This window comes from Marmota flaviventris, chromosome 8 (assembly GCF_047511675.1).
Source record: "Marmota flaviventris isolate mMarFla1 chromosome 8, mMarFla1.hap1, whole genome shotgun sequence".
In the NCBI taxonomy this organism is placed as follows: domain Eukaryota; kingdom Metazoa; phylum Chordata; class Mammalia; order Rodentia; family Sciuridae; genus Marmota; species Marmota flaviventris.
The window spans coordinates 96,220,254-96,243,203 of record NC_092505.1 but is presented as its reverse complement, the minus strand read 5'-3'; the positions used below and the strand labels follow the sequence as shown (position 1 = coordinate 96,243,203).

Sequence of the window (22,950 nt, the reverse complement as noted above, 5' to 3'; positions counted from 1 at the left end):
TTGGATAAATTCTAAAAAGTGATATATAGCTGGATCATATGATGGTCCATTCATAGTCTTTGGAGGAACTTTCATACTAATCTCCATAGTGATTGTACTAATGTACAATCCCATCAAGAGTATATAAATATTCCTTTTCCCCCACCTCCTCAGGAGCATTTATTATTCTTTGTATTCTTCATGATTGCCATCCTAACTGGAGTGAGATGACATCTCTGTAGTTTTGATTTGCATTTCCCTGATGCTAAAGATGGTGAACATTGTTTTCATCTATTGGTTGACCATTTGTATTTTTTTTTTTTTTTTTGAGAAGTGTCTTTTTATTTAGCATTTACTGTTTGGGTTGTTATTATCATTGGTGGTGGTAAGTTTTTCGAGTTCTTCATATAATTTGGATATTAATCCTCTGTCAGAAGAGTAGCTGATAGAGATGTTCCCATTATTTAGCCTCTCTCTTCATGCTCTGAATCTTTTCCTTTGCTGTGCAGAAGCTTTAATTTGATGCTATTCCATCATTTCCCAAGCTTTAGGAGTCCTAATGCCTATGCCTATATGTTGGAATGTTGACTCTATTTTCTTCTAGCAGTTTCAAAGTTTCTGGTCTAATTCCTAAATCTTTTTTTTTTTTTTTTTTCAGTTGTAGATAGATGCAATACCTTTATTTTATTTATTTTTATGTGGTGCTGAAGATTAAACCCAGTGCCTCACAAGTGCTAGGCAAATGCTCTACCCCTAAGCCACAACCCCATTGCCTAATTTCTAAATCCTGGATCCATTTTCATTTGACTTTTATGTAGGGATCCAGTGTCATTCTTCTACATATGGATATCCAGTTCTCACAGCACCATTTGTTTAAAAGGCTATCTTTTCTCCATTGGATGTTTTTGGTGCCTTTGTCAAGGATCAGATGACTGTAGTTGTGTCTTTTATTCTATTGGCCTATGTGTCTGCTTTCATGCCAGTACCATGCTATTTTTGTTACTATAGCTCTGTAATATAAATTTAAAAGCAGGTATTGTGATGTCTCTAGCATTGCTCTTTGTGTTTGGAATGGCTTTTGCTAATATGGTCTTTTATTTTTTTAAAAAATATTTATTTATTTATGTATCTTTAGTTTTTTAGGTGGATACATTAGTTTGTTTTTATGTGGTGCTGAGGATCGAACCCAGTGCCTCATGCATGCTAGGGGAGCACTCTACCACTGAGCCACCACCCCAGCCCCTGGTCTTTTATTCTTACATATGAATTGTAGGACTTTTATTTTTTTTTTTTTTCCTAGTTCTGTGAAGAATTTCATGGTATTTTGATAGGTAATGTATTGAATCTGTGGATTACTTTTGGTATTGTCATTTTAACAGCATTAATCCTGCCTATCTATGAATATTGGAGGTTTCTCCATCGTTTATTGTCTTCTTCAGTGTTCTATATTTTTTATTGTAAAGATCTTTTACCTCAGATTTTTTTTTTCTAGGGTTTTTTTTTTTTTTTTTTCCTTCTTTTCCTTTTTTTCTTTTAAGGCTATTGTGAATGGATTTTTTCCTGATTTCTTTTTCAGTAGATTCATTATTGGTGCATAGAAAAACTATTGATTTGTATATGTTGATTTTGTATCCTTTACTCTGCTGAATTTGTTTCTTAATTCTAGAAGTCTGTTGAAGCTTTTCGGATCTCTAAGTATGGGATCATATCTTCAAACAGTGATAATTTGATTTTTTTTTCTGCTTGTATCCTTTTTATTTCCTTCTCTTGCCTAATTGCTCTTGCTGAAATTTCAGTTTGATGTACATTATTCATTATATTTCTTCTGGATTATCTTTATGTTGTTTGCCTATTTTTATGTTGTATTATTTTTCTTATTTGTTGATGGGGCACTGACATTTTTTCTTTTAACTTTGTCTTCATTTCCCAATCTGTTGCTTATCTTGAGTTTTTCATTTTTATGTAATCAAAGCTGTCTTTTTAATTTTTCCCCTCAGTGACTTCTTTTAGAAGGAACTATTTTCTGTTTGTTTTTGTGGCTTTCTTTTTAAGTTGTTGATGGACTTTATTTTATTCATTTGTTTATTTGTGGTGCTGAGAGTTGAACCCAGTCTTCACACGTGCTGGCCAAGTGCTCCACCACTGAACCACAACCCCAGCCCTATGCAGCTTTTTAAAGTATTATCTTTTCAAAGAATGGTATTTGGAAATTTAATCATCTGTAGTATTCTGATAAAACTTATTTTTAAAAAATTTTCTAATGTTGCTTTTATTTACTTATTTATTTGATGATAGTGGTGATTGAATCTAGCAATGCTGTACCACTGAGTTACATCCCCAGCCCTTTATATTTTCATTTTGATAGAGGGTTTCACTAAATTTCTGAGGCTGCCCCTGAATTTGTGATCCTCCTGCCTCATCTTCCCCGAGTCATTGGGATTAGAGGCATACACTCATTACTGCACTCAGCTAAAAATTTGTTCCAATGCCAATTTTGAAGAGGTCATCCTTTCACCACTGATTTGAAATTACAACTTTGTTATATGCTGGTGCTTTTCTGTTTCATTAGTTTTTTAGAGTGAAATCAGTTTTTGTATATGCTAGGATTGGCTAATTATTGTAATATTATAGTTAATTTTACTGTGTTAGGAAAAGTCTATTTTATTAATTTTCTGTTTCCAAATTTTCTTGGCTATTCTTGTGCATTTTCTTGCCCGGATGAATTTTAGAAGGTTTTCATAAGTTCAAAACAAAGGGGGAAAGGGTTAGCAACAACAAAAATCCCCTATTGTTATTTTGATTTGGAATCATATTGAGTATATTAATGTATAGATTAATTTGAAAATTTATAATTTTATCATACAGAGCTGGCTTTTAAAGTATGTGATATCCACCTATTCTTTTCTTTCATATTTTTCAGCAAGGTTTTATAGTTCCTATTCCACTCTTACATATTTCCTGATGAGTTTATTCATATATAATTTTGTTGCTTTCATGAATGGAACCTTTTATTCTTAAAGGCTTACTATGTACCATCTTTTTTTTTTTTTTCCTATTTCTTTTGCTTGCTTGTTTCTTGTTTTCTGTTTTTGAGTTGGAGAGTTGCTATGTTGCCCTGTTTTTTTTTTTTTTTGTTTTTAACTTCCCCTGAGTAGCTGAAATTATAGGACACACCACCTCACTTGGCTTTTATACTCTCCATTTCTGTATGATTCAATTGAATTTGCTACTTTATTAACAATTTATTAGTTAACTGTCTTAGAATTTATAGGTAAATAATGTACCAGTTTTAAAAGTAGACAAAAGTGATAGTTTTGCCTTCATTTCTCTGTATCTTACCATCTGGCTAGAATTTTCCAGATAATGTTGAGTTGAAGTTCCAGCAGTGGTCCTTTATCATAATGAAATAGATCGATAAGAAGAAAATTTCATAGAGTGTCTTCAAAGATAACCTACCCTCCTTTTCTCTTTGAAATATGTTAAAGAACATACTTTTATAATGTACCTACCCTCTTTCCAACTATGGCAAATATTTTGTGCTTGTTTTAATTTAATCTTCACAGTGATGCTCAAGGGAGATATCATTATCTCCATTTTACAGATTTTAGTATTGAGATTCAGTGACAATACAAAACTGGGTTTTAAGCTTCAAACAGAATTTGTTTTCCCTTTTTCTGTGTCGATGGGGCTTTAGAACACAGCCTTTTGTTTTATTTTAAAATTCTCACTGTTGTTATTTTTGAGCCCATTATCTGTCTTCTAGATGTTAAAAACTGAAAGTTGCTTTGTGACTTTTTTTTGTAACAGTTAATTTGAAGGATGCTAATTTGAGATTATATGACTATTTCATTCTCCCCAAACCTTATATCCAGTGGTTTTAGCATCCATGGATAATCTAGCTTCAACCAATGTTTATACTGGTGTTTACAAATATTTTTTTTTTCCTAAATAGACTGTTATTTAAGAGAAAAGCTTATGTTGAAAATAGCAGAACTGACTATGATTCTTTTGGGGGTTATTTTTTAAAACATTAGGAAAACTTTAGATTTTTTATTAGAACATAGGAAATTGAATGCTTAAAGCAGTTTGTCTTCTGAAGCCTGACAGCATAATTAAAAATGCCTTTTTCTTCCTTTTCACTTTTTAAGTAAAACTAAATCCAAATTTGCCATTTTAGGAATCTTTGTGGCAAAGATAATTTTTTCCCCCTTTCTTTCTGGTTTTTGAACTTAAACCAGAAAATTATCCATGCATATTTTTTTTTAAAAAATACCTTTACAATGTAAAATCTTTATTTTGCAGCTCATTTTTAGCTTTGCTACTATAATAAGGATCTGGTGATTGTGGAGTGTTATGATCATGGTACTTTCCCAGTTATTTAGAGAAATGTTTACATAAAACTTTCTTAAATGTTTTAGTTCCTAGCACTTAACCTATTAAGTCCTAAGTCTTCCATTCTATGGATTTTTCAGTGCAGTTGGTTGGAAATAATAGGTGGGAAATAATAAAATAGGTTGGAAATAATAATCCAGAGCTTAAATATTATTTTATTAATATTGATCAATATTATTGGTGACTAATATAATTAGCACATTATAATTATATTCTTATTATGTATAATTATGTTATATACTATATTTAAGTTTTTATAGGTGTTCCACATTGGAACAATGGGAAAAAATGGGTTAAGGATTGGTAGTGATAAAGCATAACTCCTTCATTGAGTCTCTTAAAATTGTACATACTGATGCTTTTTTAAGAATTACACAGATATTTTAAAAATATTCGTTTCTTCTAATAAACATTTGTTACCTCTTAAAAAGCCAGGTTTCTGAAAATTCTTGTTACTTACAGATATGCTTACTACATGTTAATTTTAATTCCTGGTGGATTTTAATAAGGGAGTCCTATTTTGATGGTATCCAATACTATTTTCCTTCCCTTGCACTCAAGAAAGATACTTTCATATTTGTTTTTTGCTAGAGAAATTCTATAGAATTATTTTCTTGTCTTCTAACTTAATTCCAAAATACGTTCTCCCAAATCCTTATGACTTCACAGAAGGCACTTTAAAAGAAAAATTGCTTTGAGACAAAAAAATTCTCTTTTAATGTTTTAGAAGAAGGAACTATTTTCTGTTTTTATTTTCTTTTTTAATATTTTTAAAATTTAAAACTATTTATAAAACTTATTTTAACTTGTTTAATATCATTTAAATTTACTTAGGAAATAAATTTTATGGCAAAATACCTCTACATGGTAGAGAAATTGAAAGTCTCTTTCATTCAGAAGTCTCCCTTAAAGTATGACTTTTTAAATGTTTTGTCTCCTCCAACCACCCTCAGTTAATAACTTTTAAATATTATCTTGTTCTATTATATCTGTTGCTCACTATGAAAGATGGGAATTTAGCATTGTATTTTCTCTGACCATGCTTAATTTTCCTTGTTGTATTTGTGACTTTTTTGTTTGTTTGTGTTTTGGTGGTGGGTACTGGGGATCGAACCCAGAGGTGTTCAACCACTGAATCACATCCCCAGCCCTATTTTGTATTTTAGAGACAGAGTCTCACTGATTTGCTTAGGGTCTCGCTAAATTGCTGATGCTAGCTTTGAACTTGTGATCCTCCTGCCTCAGCCTCCTGAGCTGCTGGGATTACAGGCTTGCACCACTGCACTGGCTATATTTGTAACTTAAATAATATACCTTTCTGTACTTCAATTTTTAGTCATGTTTACATAAAATTTTTTTTTTCCATTTAAGTGTACAGTTTAGTGGTGTTAACTATATTCACATTGTCATGCAGTCAATCTCTAGAACTTTTTCATTTTGTAAAACAGAAACTTTCTATCCATTAGAAAACTACATTTCCTCCTCCATGGCAATCACCATTCTGTTTTCCATTTCAATGAATTTGACTATTGTAAGTACCTCATATCAGTAGTTCCACAGTATTTGCTTTTTGGTGACTGAGTATTTCATTTAACATAATATTTTCAATATTCATTAATGTTATAATTATGTTAGTTTCCTTCCTTGTTGAGGTTTCTTTTTTGAGAAAAGAAACATAATATTCCATTTTATGTAAGTACTTACTTATCCATTCATCCATCAATGGCCTAGTGCCATCTTTTGGCTCTTATGAACAATGTTGCCATGAATATGGGTATGCAAGTATCTGTTTACGATCTTGTTTTCAATTCTTTTTCATATATACCTAGAAGTAGAATTGCTAGATTATGTGGAAAATCTGTTTTTAATTTTTTGAGTAACTTCTGCACTGTTTTTCAGAGTTGATGCACCCTTTTACATTTCTAATGTGCAAGTCTTCTGGATCTCCACATCCCTGCTAACATTTATTTATTCTGGGTTTTTGTTGTTTGTTTTGTTTGCTTTTTCTCTCTTTTTTAATATATATATATATTTAGGTGTAGATGGACACAACACAATGCCTTTATTTTTATGTGGTGCTGAGGATCGAACCTGGGTCCCGCCCCACTGGGCTAGCGCTCTACTGCTGAGCCACAATCCCAGCACTGTTTGTTCTCTTTTCTTTTTGTAATATTGGGGATTGAACTCAGAGGCATTTTACCACTGAGCTACATCCCCAACTCTTTTTCTTATTTGAAACAATGTCTGAGTTGCCCAGACTGGCCTTCAACTTGAGATCCTCCTGCCTCAGCCTCCTGAGTAACTGGAATTACAGGCTGTGTCTCTTATCCCAGCCTCCCTGTTTTTTTTTTTTTTTTTTTTTTTGATAGTAGCCATCTTAATGGCTATGAGGTGATACCTCATTTACTTTTAATTTTCAGTTTCCTAATGATTAATAATGCTGCATCTTTCATATGGTTATTGGCTATTTGTGTATCGTCTTCGGAAAGATGTCTGTTCAAATCATCTTTTGCTTATTTTTAAATTGTTTTTTTTTCCCTACTTTCAAAATTTTCAGTTTTAAATAGTGGATTGACACTAGGAGAGAGACATTTTTGAATTTACATTTCTTTTAACTTTTTCCACATCTTGATTTTTCTTTGTAAATTTTACATTGTAAAGGTTTAAACATTATCCTATTCTTTAAGTCAAAAATTTTCCCTTAGCCTTTTGTAAAATACATTTATAAGATGAAGTGCCAAGAAATGTGATTAAATGCTTAGAGAAGGAAAAATAATCTTATGTCAATAAAACATTTTTCTTTTAAAAGTTTCTCTTTGATGTTTTGGGCTGGTATGTTTTCTTAATCATATTTATCCCATCTGTTTTTAATCATCTAGAGTTTTCTCATTCTTTCTGTTCTGCTTCTGGTTCCTTTTTTGTTATTAAGACTTTAGTAATTTGTTGTTTCAGTTTTCTGTCATGTCAGTGGACCCTTAGGAAGAAAGCAACAAAGATATGTTTACTTCAGCTATATTAGAAGTGTTGTATGTTGCTTTTAGAAGGTAGAATTAACTGAAAAAAGGCAGGGGGGCAGGGCCAGGTATAGAATTCAGTAGTAGTGAACTCTTGACTGGTATGCACAAGGCCATGGGTTTACGCCTCAGTACCACTAAAAAAGGAAAAAATGGAAAAAGAAAAGTAGAAAGGGGGCCGGTGTAGCTCAGTGGTAGAGTGTTTGCCTAGCATGTGTGAGGCACTGGGTTCAATCCTCAGTACCACACAAAAATAAATAAAATAAAGGTATTGTGTCCATCTACAACTAAGAAAAAAGTTTTTAAAAGATAGAAGGTAAAATTATTTTTGTCTCTCTAGTGAGGTTTCGCTCCTACTTAGAGTACTGTATGAATATACAATTTTTAAAAATTATTAAATACATATAAATATGCTATTTGCTAGGCATTATTCCAAGTATTACAAATGTTAATTAACTAAACTTATTAATCCTCATTATGTCATCTGAGGTATTATTATTCCTATTTTATAGATGAGAAAATTAAGGCATAAAGAAGTTAAGTAACTCACTTCAGGTCACACACTAGCTGGTAAGTAATAGAGCCTGGATTCAAACCCAAACATGCCAGATCTGGTGGTGCATGCATGTAATCCCAGCAGCTCCAGAGGCTGAGGCAGGAGCATCATGAGTTCAAAGCCATCCTTAGCAATTTAGTGAGGCCCTAAGCAAGTTAGTGAGATCCTGTCTCTAAAAATATATATAAAAGAGCTGGGCATGTGGCTTAATGGTTAAGCACCCCTGGGTTTATTCCCCAGTGCCAAAAACACCCCTAAATATTTTGGTTTTAGATTTCAGAGTTTTAACCACTATATTGGGGCTACCTCTCATATGCCTTTCTGGGATGCTTTTAATTTCTTTGTACTTCCTTAGAGTCCAACATATGACACCTCTCTTCACTGAACATAAACTACTTGAACATCCACTGTGGGTCAGAAGCTGCTTAAGGTAGTGGTAATACAGTATCAGTAAAACAAAGTACCTAATCTTCCCTTGTGTGCCTTTTAAATAAATCTGCAAGATGGGATTCTGTGTGTCTAGTCTGACAGTTACTGTAAAGATTAAATAAGATAAGGGCTTGTTAAACACCTCAAGCATAATAAGTATTATAAGTATTCTGTAAATGTTTATAGAAAAAGAAAACATAATAATAGTGCATTTGCTTGTATTGGGGAACAGGGCTTCACACATCCAGGCAGGTGCTGTACTAGCTACATCCCAGATCTGAAAGTATTTCTTCTGCATTCAGTTGGGAGATATTTGAGTTCCTATTATCTTCTAGTTGTTTACAATTTAGTAGAAGATGTGTTATCAGTATGTGGTGAATTGATGGTAAGATACCTGTTGGACAGTTTAACGGAAGTTTTAGGGCCCATCACAGAGTAGTTTCCCTCATTCACCACCATACACTGAGCCCTAAACTGAGGGAATGTCTGGATTAGACTTGAGTAATTAATATCTTAATGTGTGGGGTTGTGAGTAAATCAGAGTTGGAAGTGGCAGATCCAGTTGAAAATAGAAATTAGAACCAGATTATCAAGAGTTGTAAGTACCACACAGAGTTGAAATTACAAATTTAGGAAATCTCTATGTAAACATAGTAGTTAAAACACTGAATGTGAATTAGATTTCAGAGAGAGAATGAATGAATGAATGTGAGAGAAGGTATAAAGAATGTCTTGTGATCAAAGACAAAAGGAGACATAAGTGTTCAGAATGGTAGACAGAGTCAGGGAAGCATATTGTTATAAAAGCCAAGGCCACAGAGTTCTGAGGGGCAGAAAAATACGAGGTGCTTGGTAAAATAATGATAACCAAGAAAAGACCATTTGATTTCTATTCTTGTTTGGCTTTCTGCTTACCTTTGTAGTATTGAAAGACTTCAGCTGTAACTTTTTTTGCAGATAACTAAAATTTTAATTTCTTATTTCCTATTCTGTGTTCCAACTACCTAAGTTAGTTCACAGTGCTGTCATTTCCATTTATTTATTCTGTGTAGGCTCTGCTTTGGCTACTAGGAGGATTTTGATGAAAAAGTCCTTGCTTTCACCTTTACCAAGCTTATATTTTAGCTGGGACAGATGGTGGACTATAAGCATTTGTAGTGTAGTGGTAGGGAAAATAGGTTATAGAGGTAGCTGGAGCCAGTTCATATGGTTCCCTTGTGAACCCTGCTAAGGACTTCGGATTTTGCTCTGCATGACTATATATGCATTTGAATAGTTTAAAACAGAGGAAGGACATGAACTACATTAATTTTGTAAAAACCTTAGAACACAGTCTGATACATAGGGATCACTATGTAAGTGTTAAATAAAGAAATTTTCAATCTATTTAACTTATATTTGAGAGGATCACTGTGGCTATTATGTGGAGATTAGGTCATAGGAAACCTTCTGCTGGCTCCTTGGAGAAAACCACAAGCCTGTACTTTAAAACATTTTGTTACAATTTTAAATCTTATAGTGAATATCTGCTCTGTGAATTTATTTAAACTGTCGTTCATCTAATGCTGATCCAAAGGAAATACATATTGTATGTCTCTTCCTATATGTTTTGGGTTACTTACCTTAAAATATGAGTCACTTTAAAACCAATTTTGGCAAACTGTAATTCTTATGGGTAAAAGGTGAAAATGAAGACAGAGAGATCTAGAAATTATGCTGTACAAATAATGATTAACAGATTTATTGGTGGTTAATCTATGAAAGTCAGGCTAGTGGGCATAACACGACAGAAGGGCATCTCTTGGATGAAGGGTAGACTCTTAGGGGAGGGGAGATATGGGACTGGTGTTTAAAACAGATTTCAGTTAAACATAAAGTAGAAGCTTATATAGTGAACCTTTCAAGAGCAGAACAAAAATTCCTCCCGAAGGAGTAAAGGTCTGATAACTAATGTTAAGGCAAAAGTAGGACTGTCATCTGTTAGAACAGCTAGAGTAGGCTTTCTCAATTAGGGGAGATTGAATTAAGGTTTCTCATTAATCCAACATATTTGTCTTAAGAAATTTAATATTGATATTTAAATTTTTCCTTTATAAAACTATAAAGGATAGTTTTCTGGAAGTAGTACATGCTGATGCACACACAAGTTGGCTAAACTTCATCAAGTTATTAAGCATTCAATAATATATAGATTATTATAGTTTAATTCATTTTCAAACTTAAAACTCCTTTTCTTTTTCAGGGATATCATGATAACACACTTTGAGCCTTCCATCTCCTTTGAGGGCCTTTGCAATGAGGTTCGAGACATGTGTTCTTTTGACAATGAACAGCTTTTTACCATGAAATGGATAGATGAGGAAGGTGAGTGGTAAAGAGAGGGCTGCCTGTTAGCATCTGATTTAAGATATTATTCTGCCATTTTGTTTTAAAAATATAATAAAAGTGTTCTAATAAATTTAAGGGAGAAAGGTAGATCAAGAATTTAATATCTTTCTTATTTTTTCTTAAAGTATTTAAAAGAGTACTATAAAGCACAATCTTTGTTTTACCATTTTTTACTCCAAAATGAAGTAAATTTAACTTGATTTTTTTCAGCAGTAAGGTAAATATCTAATCAAATAGTGCAATGTTTTCTTTAATTTATAATATAAATGTTGTATCATATTTTAAGAAACTACCTACTTTTAACTGAATGCTACTATAAAATATTATGGAATCAAAGTGATTATGATAACCATTATTTCAGTAATGTCAGAAACTTGATACCTTAGTGACTTGTCTTCCAAAGCATTTATAGAATACCAGTGTGCTGAGAATAGATACTTCCTACTCAAACTCAGAGTCTGATAGGGAGATGGATGTATGTATAGCAAATGTGATGAATTCTGGAACATATAAACACAGGTCTTCAGGGAATACAAAAGAAGTCGTACCTATACCTACCTGAAATATCTTCAATGTTTGAACTAAACCTATTACAGAGAATAAAAGTTTTAGGGATGGAGGAGGTTGGGAAAACTATATAGGATAAGAATAAAGTGTAAAAGGGCACAGAGGTATGAAATACATAATTCACAAAAGATCAAGTTATTCACTAAAGATCAAGTATAGGTAGTTACAAACTTGGCCTAGATCCTTATAACTCAAAGTTGTGATCTGCAGAACTTAACTAGAAAGGGGGGCTCTCAGTCTCCATCTTACTCTGCTGAATTAGAGTTCACATTTTAGCAGGATCCACTGGTGAATTGCATGCATATGCAAGTTTGAGAAATACAGGGCTGGATCTCAAAAGACATTACAAACTATATTAGACTTTATTTTACATGTTAGAGTGCCATCAGAGTGTAATTAAAAGTTACTCTAAATACATTACTTTTGTATAATGGTTTTCTGTTAATTGGAATACAAGTAAAGTTTTATTTTGAGTAATATGATTATAATGTTCAGCTCAATATTTGGAGCCATTTTTGGTATCAGGAGCTCTGGACAGACATTACTCCAGTTCCAGGTTACCAGTAATTCAAATGCATTTTCATTTCTTAAACAAGTTTTTAAAAGTTTCTCTTAACTATTTTAGGAAAAAAAGTAGTAGAGAGATTTATGAAATTTAAAAGAAAACCTCCTATTTGTCCTTTTTACCTCTCCTTCCTCACTAATACTAGTTGTAAAAGAAGAATTACTTGTAACAGCTTATTATATATCTTTCTAGACAATTTCTGTTTTAGTCAGCTTTTTTGCTGCTGTAACTAAATGATCTGACCAGAACAACTGTAAGAAAGAAAAATCTATTTGAGGGCTCACGGTTTTAGAGGTCTTAATCCATAGAAGGCTAGTTCATTCCTCAGGGCTCCAGGTGAGGCTGAACATCATGGTGGGAGAGGGTGGCAGAGGGAAGCAACTCATATCAAGGTGTTCAGGAAGCACAGAGAGATTCTACTTATCATATATAAATACGTAAACCATAGCAATACCCCAATTCCCACCTCCTTTAGCCATACCCTACCACTTTAGTTTAGGGATTAACTCACTGGTTAAGCTAAGGCTATAACCCAATCATTTCTCTTCCAGATCTTCTTGCATTGTCTCACATGTGAGCTTTCTGGGGATACCACATCTAAACCATAACAGTTTCTGTGCATATATAAATGTGTATGTCTTTTTTTTTGGTACCCGGAATTGAACCTAAGAGCACTTAACCACTGAGCCACATCCCCACTGAGCCACATTCACAGCCCTTGTTATTTTATTTTTTATTTATTTTGGATACCAAAGATTGAACTTAGGGACACTCAACCACTGAGCCACATCCCCAGTCCTATTTTGTATTTTATTTAGTCTCACTGAGTTGCGTATTAGCACCTTCCCATTGCTGAGGCTGGCTTTGAACTCTTGATCCTCCTGCCTTAGCTTCCTGAGCCTTTGGGATTACAAGTGTGCGCCACTACGCCTAGCCCTTTTTATATTTTTTTAGTTTGAGACAGAGTCTCACTAAGTTACTTAGGGTCTTGCTAAGTTTCTGAGCCTCAGACTTTTTTTTTTTTTTTAATTAAAAAAATTCTTAGTTGTAGATGGACACAATACCTTTATTTATTTATTTTATGTGGTGCTGAGGAAGGAACCCTATACCTCACATATGCTAAGCAAGTGCTCTACTACTGAGCCACAACCCCAGCCCCTGGCTTTGAACTTGTGATCCTCAGGCCTTAGCCTCCTGAGCCACTGGGATTACAGGCATGTACCACCATACCTGGCACAAATGTATATGTCTTATAAATTATTTATTAACACACTTTTATTAATATAAACTTATAAACTGTTATATACTATTTTCTTTTTACAAGGTGTGTTGGACATTTTTCATTTTAGTGTGCACCCATTCCAATCATTGTCTTTTTTTAAAAATATTTTTTAGTTGTCAGTGGACCTTTATTTAATTAATTTATTTATATGTGGTGCTGAGAATTGAATCCAGTGCCTCATACACACTAGGCAAGCTTTCTACCACTGAGCCATGACCCCAGCCCTCATTGTCTTTTTTAGCACTGCATTGTGCTGCATGTTGTAGGTGCTTCTTGGATTTATTTTTTAATCCCTTATTGATGGACATTTGACTCATTTTTCACTACTATAAACAGTATAATTTATATAGTCATTTGCAGAATGTGTACATCATGAGTTTGTCATCAAAAAATGTTAAACCAATGAATGAAGTTATGTTATGTGCCTGCATGAATGTATCAAAATGCATTCCAATTTTATGTGTAACTATAATGTACCAATTAAAATAAATAAAAGGATGACAGAGTAGAAGAAAGGAATTGGGGAGGCAGGAGGGGAAAGAAAGAGGAAGTACTAGGGATTGAAATGGAGTAAACTATGTTGTATACATTTTTTACTGTGACTCCCATATATGTATAACTATAATGCACTAATAAATATTGTTTTAAGTTAAACCAAATGATAAGCATGTGAGGTAATGCATATGTTAATTAACTTGCTTATATCAGAATATCATATTGTACACCATAAATATACAGTTTTTCCTTTTGTCAGTTAAAAAAATTAATTAACAAGAATGTTAAACTGGTTAATGACACAACTACATTACATGAGAGGATCTTTTCATTTTTCCCCTTACCACCTCAGATATTATGAGTTGCTAACATTTCGCAAATATAAGTGAAATGCCAACTTGATATTTAAATTGTGTTATTTGAGAGGACGACTAAGTGTCTTAATCTATCTAATCATTTTTTTACCCACTCTATCCAAGGTTAATTTAAATATAATTAATTATCAATGTCATAGATATCTTCCAGTAGATCTTCAACCTGAAATGAGACTAATAATTTATCACAGTACACAGCATATGCTTTTAATAAAATGCTTCCTGTCATGAACATGAACTAGTGTTATTTTTACTGCTTCTGTCCTGATCAGTTCATACATTTGTTTGTATTTTAGTGGGGTTTTTTTTGTTGTTATTTGTTGTTTGTTTGTTTTTTTCAGTCAAAGTGTTCAGACTGTAACTCACTTGAAGTCACTAAGTAGTTCTTTGTATTAAAAGAACTTGATTTAGAGATAATCCATTAAATATTTTTATAATACCTTTGTTCTTTATGTTGTCTTTGCCTGGAAGGTTCTGTTCCTATATTGTCACATGGCTGATCTTTGTCATTTGAGTCTTAGTTATATTATGTCCTTCAAGGAGCCTTATTCTCATTCATACCTGTTTCTTACCCTGTTTTTTTTTTGCCCCCCACCCCCACTTTTTTTGGGAGGTGGGTACCAGGGATTGAACTCAGGGCCACTCAACCATTGAGAACATCCCAGCCCAATTTTGTATTTTATTTAAAGACAGGGTGTTATTGAGTTGCTTAATGCCTCACCATTGCTGAGGCTGGCATTGAACTCGTAATCCTCCTGTCTCAGCCTCTGGAGCTGCTGGAATTATAGGCTGTGTGTTACCACCCTGCCCACCGCCCCCCCCCATTTTTGTTTTTAATTGATAGTAGAATATAGACTCCATGAGAGCAGAAATCTTACCTGCTTTGTTCACCATGGAACGCCAGGGTCTAGAGCAGTACTTAATAATAGTGTGTTCAAAAAATATTTGCAATTTGTACAAAAGGTTAGTAGCAACCTTCCCCAAATTTGGTTTTACTTCAGCTATTGTAGACTTAAGCATTGGAAGTTGCTGTTCATTCTGATATTTTCTTAAGCTAGTATTTTAATTTACAGATTTATGAGGTGAATTAAATTAATTCTTTGAAATAGACTTCTTATAATGCAATTCATAGTTCTCTCTCCTCAAATCGCTATTGTGTGTTCTAATTTCTGGGTGAGACTATGGAACTGTAGCCTTTGCCTTGCTTATATTAAAAGTTAAATTTTCTGTATGTGATCTTTAAATTCTGATACCAGTTTTTTCTTAATTTTAGGCACACAGAGGCAATAGTAATAATTATTTTTCACAATTGCAGTTATTTTTCATTTGTAATTGTATCACCTTTATTGTTGTTAATCATGTAGGCATTAGGGCATGCTAATCTGTAGGGAAAATTTTTTCTCTAGGATCAGCCAAAGACAGTACTATAATTTGATTTCTGTAACATAAAAAACATCATTCTTGAAACTAAACATTTAATTGTGGTGTATTATGTTGGAGTACATATAGATCATAAGCTCACTTCATCTTTCTCAACAGATTTAAGACAATCACCTTTTGACCTGTTACTTAAAACCAGTTTTACTGATTTGTTTTGATGTGAAAGAACTGTCTTGACTAATTAAGTAAACATTTTTGAAGGATTGTCATTTTGTAAACATCATTCTCCCCTCCCCCGTCCCATAATACTATTTTTTTTTAAATTATTTTTAATATCTTTATTTCATTTATTTTTTATGTGGTGCTGAGGATCAAACCCAGGACCTTGCACATGCTAGGCGAGCGCCCTACCGTTGAGCCACAACCCCAGCCCCCCCCATACTATTTTATTTTATCTTATTTGCTGTGCTGGGGATCAAACCCAGGTACTCTCATTCTAGGCATGTACTCAGCCACAGAGCTATACTCCAAGCCTGTCATGTGCCCATGTATCTGTTTTTAATTTTTGTTTCATATAATTTGTTATATATATTTTTTAGTTATAGATGGACCCAATGCCTTTATTTATTTTATTTTTATGTGGTGCTAAGGATCAAATCCAGTGGCTTATACTTGTGAGGCAAGTGCTCCACCACTGAGCTACAACCCCAACTCCCATGTGTCCTTTTTTTTTTTTTGGAAGTTCTAGGGATTGAACCCAGGGCCTTCTTCACATGCACATGCTAGGCAAGTGCTCTACCCCTAAGCTGTGTAACTTTGATCCCAAGTTTGATCACAACTGAGTGAATTTAGCCTACTGGCTTATTTTTCTAACTGGAAGGATACTTTGTATGCTTACTAAAATGTGAGACTTCTGTTATTCTTTCATCTGCTGCTTCTCTGTTTAACTTTGTTTTGTAGTTAAATATAATTCTGTAGACACAGAAGTTGTTTGTTTGTTTGTTTATTTTGGTAGTTGTAGATGGGCAGCATGCCTTTATTTTATTTGTTCATTTGTATATGATGCTGAGGATCAAACCCAGTGCCTCACACATGCAAGGCAAGTACTCTGCCACTGAGCTATAGCTCCAGCCCCAGAAGTTGTTTTTTAACCTATGTGTAAAATGAAATGTAATTACTGACTTACTTTCTCTCTCTCTCTCTCTCTCTCTCTCTCTCTCTCTCTGGCATAGTAATAGGGTTGAACTCAAGTCCTCATGCATGTTAGGCAAGTATTCTACCACTGAGTTACATCCTCATCCTTTTTAAAATTTCATTTTGAGACAGGTTCTCACTTAATTGCCAAGGTTAGCCTTGAACTTGTGTTCCTTCTGCCTGAGCTTACCAAGTAGCTGGGATTATAGGAATGCACCACCTGGGTGTATTGACTTTAATTTATGTGACAAAATGGAAGAAATTTGTATAACTGAAGAAGTGAATCTTTGTAAAAGAGTGACTTTATTTCTTTTAGGCAAGGTGAAACAACTTTTGTAAACTTTCCTAGACTAGAATGCTAATTTGTTATCTGGTTTACTTAAAACAACAACAACAAAAACACTGAAGTAGCCACTTAGTGGTGCAGGTCCTTAATCCCATCTGTTTGGAAACCGAGGCAGGAGGATCACAAGTTGGAGGCCAGCCAGGGCAACTTAATAAGACTGTCTCAAAATAAAACATTCTGGGAATATAACTCAATGGTAATGTGTCCCTGGGTTCAATCATTAGTTCCAATTTTTTTTTTAAATTAATAAGGGATAGGAATGTAAATAGGGTAGAGCTTTTGCCTAGCTTGCACGAGCTCCTGGGTTCAATACCTACTACTGCAAAAAAAAAAAAAAAAAGCTAGTTTGGGCTTTCCATTATTCATCAGTTTATTGAATACCTACTCAGTGCAGACTGTGTTAGGTAGATACTATGAGGAATAAAAAATGAATATAGTTAACTAAGAAGGATTAATAAAATAATGTTCAGAGAAGATGAAAGGAAGTAGGGATTCAGTGACCAAATTGGAGAAAAGTACACAGGCACACTTTTCTTCCAGACAGCTGGAAAGGAAATGAGTTCATTTCTTAATTTTTCTCTCAAGTAGTAGGCAGAGTTCTCTGTCATGAATGACTGAGTTTGGGATATGGTTGATGGCAGATGGCATCTAGTGCATAGTGAGGTTTAGTTTAACACTGGAATGAGCAGAAGAATGGCACAGTGCAGGCCTCAAAATTCCTTCTAATGACTCCTCTATTAAGGAATGTCATTGCCCATGAAAATGTGCCACCTCTTGATTACCAGTTGGCTAAGGGACATGTTCCTTCCTTTCTCCATTTCAATGTTTACTAAAACTGTGCATTTATATTTAAAAGCAGCTCAAGTGGGGCTTTTCTTAAGTTTAGAGTACTTCAGTTATGAAAGAAAAATTGACAAAATGATTCCATGGAGACCTCTAACCATATTGTGGTAATGGAACTACTTTCACTTCTGGTAAAGTAGCTTGCTCTGGACCATTTCCATTAATCATACTGCAGTGACAGTTTGAAATATGGTCAAATTTTGTTTGGTGCATTTTGGATATTAAGAACAAAATGGCTTATATGTATAAAATGTTGTCTTTGTGAGCCTTATATAATATTTTCTACAAATGGAAATGGAAGTTATGTCACCTACTTCAGAGAATAGAATTGTCTAAATAAATAGCAAAAGCTCTGTCTTTATCATATATTTCCCAAAATATTATATTATGGAATTTGTTTACTAATCATCACATTTGGAGACTTCAAAAATTGAGCTTTATTTCTTATATTTTTTAGGAGACCCGTGTACAGTATCATCTCAGTTGGAGTTAGAAGAAGCCTTTAGGCTTTATGAGCTAAATAAGGATTCAGAACTCTTGATTCATGGTAAAAGAGTAATCATTTCATACTCTTCCTGGAGTTTTTTTTTTTTTTTTTTTTTTTTTTTTTTTAAGAAATGACCCTTTATTATTGATCATTTTTTAAACACAATCCTGATATAATTTTCTTAATCTTTGTGCCTTATTCATATGTAATTGTCTTTTTTCAGTAGTTTCTCAAATGGTAGAAAAAGTAAAATCAATCTGCTTCTTATAGTCTTGGGAAATTTGTTACCTGTATTTGCCTTCTTGGATGTTAAAATATGATCTTCCAGGGTCTTCACAGCAGTCTTAAGATAGGTTGTTGAGATCCTAGTAGACCATTTATTATTTTGCTCATCTTTTTCTAGTATAAAATTATAACAAATGCTTAAAAAAAATTAACTTATTTCAGCTTTTAAAAATATGTAATATTAGAAATTGAACACTGACTGTATTCCATGCTCTTATTAAATAAACTTGTGTCCTTTAGTACATCATAGACTATAGTAGCTGATAAGTTCATAAATATACTATTGCTTTTTATTCTACCTCATTATAGAAATGGTCTGATTTAGTATTTTTTATAAACTTATAGCTCCTAATATGAACTTACATTTTTGAATTTTTGGTACTGTTTCTAGTATTACTTTATTTCTAAATTTACTTGACATCTTTAAAAATAACTCTGGTATTTTGTTTCATATTTGTATGTATTTTTATAACTTAATTCTTCATGGTAGCAAAGTTATCACTAAAACAAGGATTTAAGGAAGTACTAGTTAATTTCTTTAAGGACAAAGAATAATTAGTAATGAGAGATTGGATTTAGTAATTTGAGTTTCTAATGCCTTGTTAATAGACATATTTGCTTTTATAAAAACTTCTTTTATACAATCTTAGTAATTTTATATAATTCATATGCTTTAAATATGCTGTTAATTAATTTTCTTTTCTTTCAGTATTCCCTTGTGTGCCAGAACGTCCTGGGATGCCTTGTCCAGGAGAAGATAGTAAGTGTTTGTGTACTTTTTACATTGAAAAGAGTTATTTATGTGATGGCACAAGTCCAAAGAAGTCATAAATAGAACTTTTAATTAATTTGATTTCTTTTCCATTTTTTCAGTCCAATTTAGAATATATTAGTGACTGCCTATGTTCTTCTTTTGCCAGATGAAATTCAGATAATTAATTACAACTCACATACTTGTCTGTTGTACATATAAAAGGAAAACTAAGTTAAATTTTAAGTCATGTGGCTTCATGTTTTTTAATTTTGGAAATTTTCAAATCTAAGAAAACAAGAATACCATATATCCTTTGCACAAATTTACCAGTTATTTATATTTTCTCTGATCGCTTTACCTCTGTGCCTCTGTGTAAATATATGCACACACACATATATATTAAGAAGCACACATTTGTTTTATTTTTATTATACCATATGATAGTAAGTAAGTGACATGACTCTTCACCTCCGAATACTTCAGCTTGTTTCTTAGTAATCATTATGGAAATTCTTTTGAGTGTCTAAGCTGATGATTATATTTGGATTGTTTTTATGTTGCTGGGACTCAAACCCATGACCTTTCACTTTGCTCAAAACCAGGGATACATTCTACCACTGAGCCACACCTCCAACCCAGATGGTTATTATTAATAAGATAAAATGAAGGAATCAACTATTGTTTGTTCTGACATAATTTACATATGCAAACTATTTTACTGTAAGTTACTACTCTTTGGTATATGGTATAATGCATTAATTATGGATATTAGCTCATTTTCATTTATGGTTTCTGCTTTCTGTACATATCTGTGACTTCAGAAGAAAAATAGCAGTGAATGTTTTACTTTGAATTAAGTGAAATTTCAAGGTCTGAAGTTCTAATTCTGTGACTTCATACTCCATAGTAAAAGGGGAAAATTGAAAAATTTTGGGTGTTAATATATGGGGTTAAATGGGATCCATGTATTGTATAAGAAGATGGGGTGACTGGGGTTGTGGCTCAGTGGTAGAGCACTTTCCTGGCATATGTGAGGCTCTGGGTTCGATCCTTAGCACCAAATATAAATAAACAAATAAAGAAAAAATCCATTGACAACTAAAAAATATTAATTAAAAGAAGAGGAGGAGGAGGATGGGGAAATTAAAAAAATAGGTGGAACCTTGAGGCAGTTGTTAAAAATGCACATTTGGATTTAACTAGAAATGTTTCTCTAGGGTTCCAGGTGCAGAATGATTAAAGCCACATAAGCTACCTTCACCCAGCTGGATTTCTTTGTCCAAAGCCAGAATTTCAAATTACTTGCCATTGTAGAAGATCTTCCTGATTCCAGAGTCCCATCCTCATCCAAGTCTATCATAAATCTGTAGCATGCTTCTCAGATAAAATATAATTTCCCAGCTTTTATTATAGTTCATGCTTAATTTCCATTTTTACATTTACTGGTGGAGATTTTTACATCACCCCTCCACCAGTAAAATATATATTACTAAACTAGGGCATGGAGGAAAACTGATGAGGTCTCTTGGCCCTTTTAATTCTCAGGCAACATTAAAATGCTTAAGGTATGTCAAGGTAGTTCAAAAAAACTTCTGAAATGGAATGTTCTTTCAGGTTAAAATATTATTAACAGAACTGTTCTACTTTGGCTATTGCTAGCAATATAATTAAAGCAAATGCATCTGTATTTAAGGTTATGCTATCTGAAGATTTCTAATTCAGAGTATTACAACTGGTCTTTTCTATTTTAATGTGAAATAGTGAACTCAATGCGACATTTGCTTTAAAATATGAATTTAGACCCAGTGGCTCGGGAAACTGAGACAGGAGGATCATAAGTTCAAAGCCAGCCTTAGTAACTTAGCGAGACTATGAGCAAACTTAGTGAAATCTGTCCGAAAATAAAGAATAAAAAGGGTTAGGGATATTACTTAGTGGTTAAGTGTCCCTGGGTTCAGTCCCCAGTACCAAATAAAAATAATAATAATAAAGAATTTAGAAACTTAATTAATCTTTCCCTAGTATTAGCTATAGAGGTGAAATGTTATGACTAATGACTAATAGACAATATATGTGATAGTCTTAACCAAAATTATGGTGGCCTGGACTGGACAACTTGTGGAACCTTTTTCTCTAAGTGTGTTTAAGAAAAGCATTAACATAAAACTGTTGGATAAAAGTTGTTGGGGAAGAAGATACTCTTGTGGTTACAAAATATCAAATTGCTTAGGTAAAATACTGTCTATTCTGGTTTCTCTTTGTGTAAATATTTCACCTTTTCACAAAGCAAAATGTACCTTTACAATGTAGAGATCTGCAGTCGCTACATTTAACAGTGTAATGTAATGGGAGGCTACATTCTAACATTTGTGTGCCTCTTGATGTACTGCCATAAGAAATACACATCATCTATATGTTATTTTTTGGCCAAAAGTATTTAATACTGACCCATGAGGAAATAGACAAATCCGGAATATAAAACGTAAGACAACTAAAACTCCAAAAAAAAAAAAAAAAACATGAAAAAACTAAAATATATAAGACAGAATGAATGTTTTATAATAAGGGATTAAGAAAAAAAAATGAGATGCCTGACTCTTGATTAGAGCCTAGATAGAAAAAGAGTTTTAAAAGACACTTTTGGAGCAATTAGGAAATTTTTGTATATGAACTCTATATTGGGTGATACTGAATTAATGTTAATGTCTAAGACATAGGAAAGATACTGTGGTTATGAGAATGACCTTAATCTCAGGCAGTGAGTAGTTAGTTAAGGGTGTTTAAGCTTTATGATGTCTGCATCTGGACTTCCAAATGTTTGAGGGAAGAAAATAAATTATATTTTTTATAGAGAGGAAAGCAAAGGTGACATAACATTAATAATTGGTAAAGCTACAGAGTGCAGGTTTTGTGTTTCAGCTTTCTGTGGGCTTAAAGTTTTTTTAAAATAAAAACGTTTGGGTTGGGTGCAGTGGCAGATACCTATAGTCCCAACAACTCTGGAAGCCTAGGGAAGAGGATCACAGGTTCAATGCCAGTCTCAGCAATTTAGCAAGGCCTTAAGCAGTTTAGCAAGACCCTGTCTCACAAAACAAAAAGGGCTGTGGAGGTGGTTCAGTGGTTAAGCACCCTTGAGTTCAATCCCTCTACCAAAAAAAAAAAAAAAAAAAAAACAACCTTGGGGTACATTTAAAAAAAAAAAAAAGCAATAGTAATAATTGCAACATTTATACCGCCTGGTCTTTATTTTCATTTAGTTTTGAAGAACATGTTTTACTTTTTCAGTTAATGGTTTTTATCAGTATATATTTTTTTCCTGTAGTGAATATCATGAAAAAAAAATAACAAACTTAATTATAAAATTACTTCTATTCATACTTGCTCTTTTTTTCTTTTCTTAACTTTTAACCTTTTCAGAATCCATCTACCGCAGAGGTGCCCGTCGCTGGAGAAAGCTTTATTGTGCAAATGGCCACACTTTTCAAGCCAAACGTTTCAACAGGGTAAATTTAGTTTGTTGGATGTTGGTAATTTGAGACATCTTTTTTTTTTGTCCCCCTATGAAAGTTAGTTATTTTGTCCCTAAATCTTTTAGTCACTTTTGAAAAAGTAGCAGAGCC

The 22,950-nt window shown here is 33.2% G+C and overlaps 1 protein-coding gene across 1 annotated transcript in view; it reads left to right on the top strand.

The window, feature by feature from the left end:
• Positions 1-22,950, top strand: part of Prkci (protein kinase C iota) — a 69,377-nt gene that overhangs the window by 7,364 nt on the left and 39,063 nt on the right. The window contains exons 2-5 of the mRNA XM_027942198.2: positions 10,613-10,734; positions 18,262-18,351; positions 19,286-19,336; positions 22,748-22,833. Of these exons, the coding sequence (XP_027797999.2) occupies positions 10,613-10,734; positions 18,262-18,351; positions 19,286-19,336; positions 22,748-22,833 (349 nt within the window). The remainder of the gene's footprint in view (positions 1-10,612; positions 10,735-18,261; positions 18,352-19,285; positions 19,337-22,747; positions 22,834-22,950) is intronic.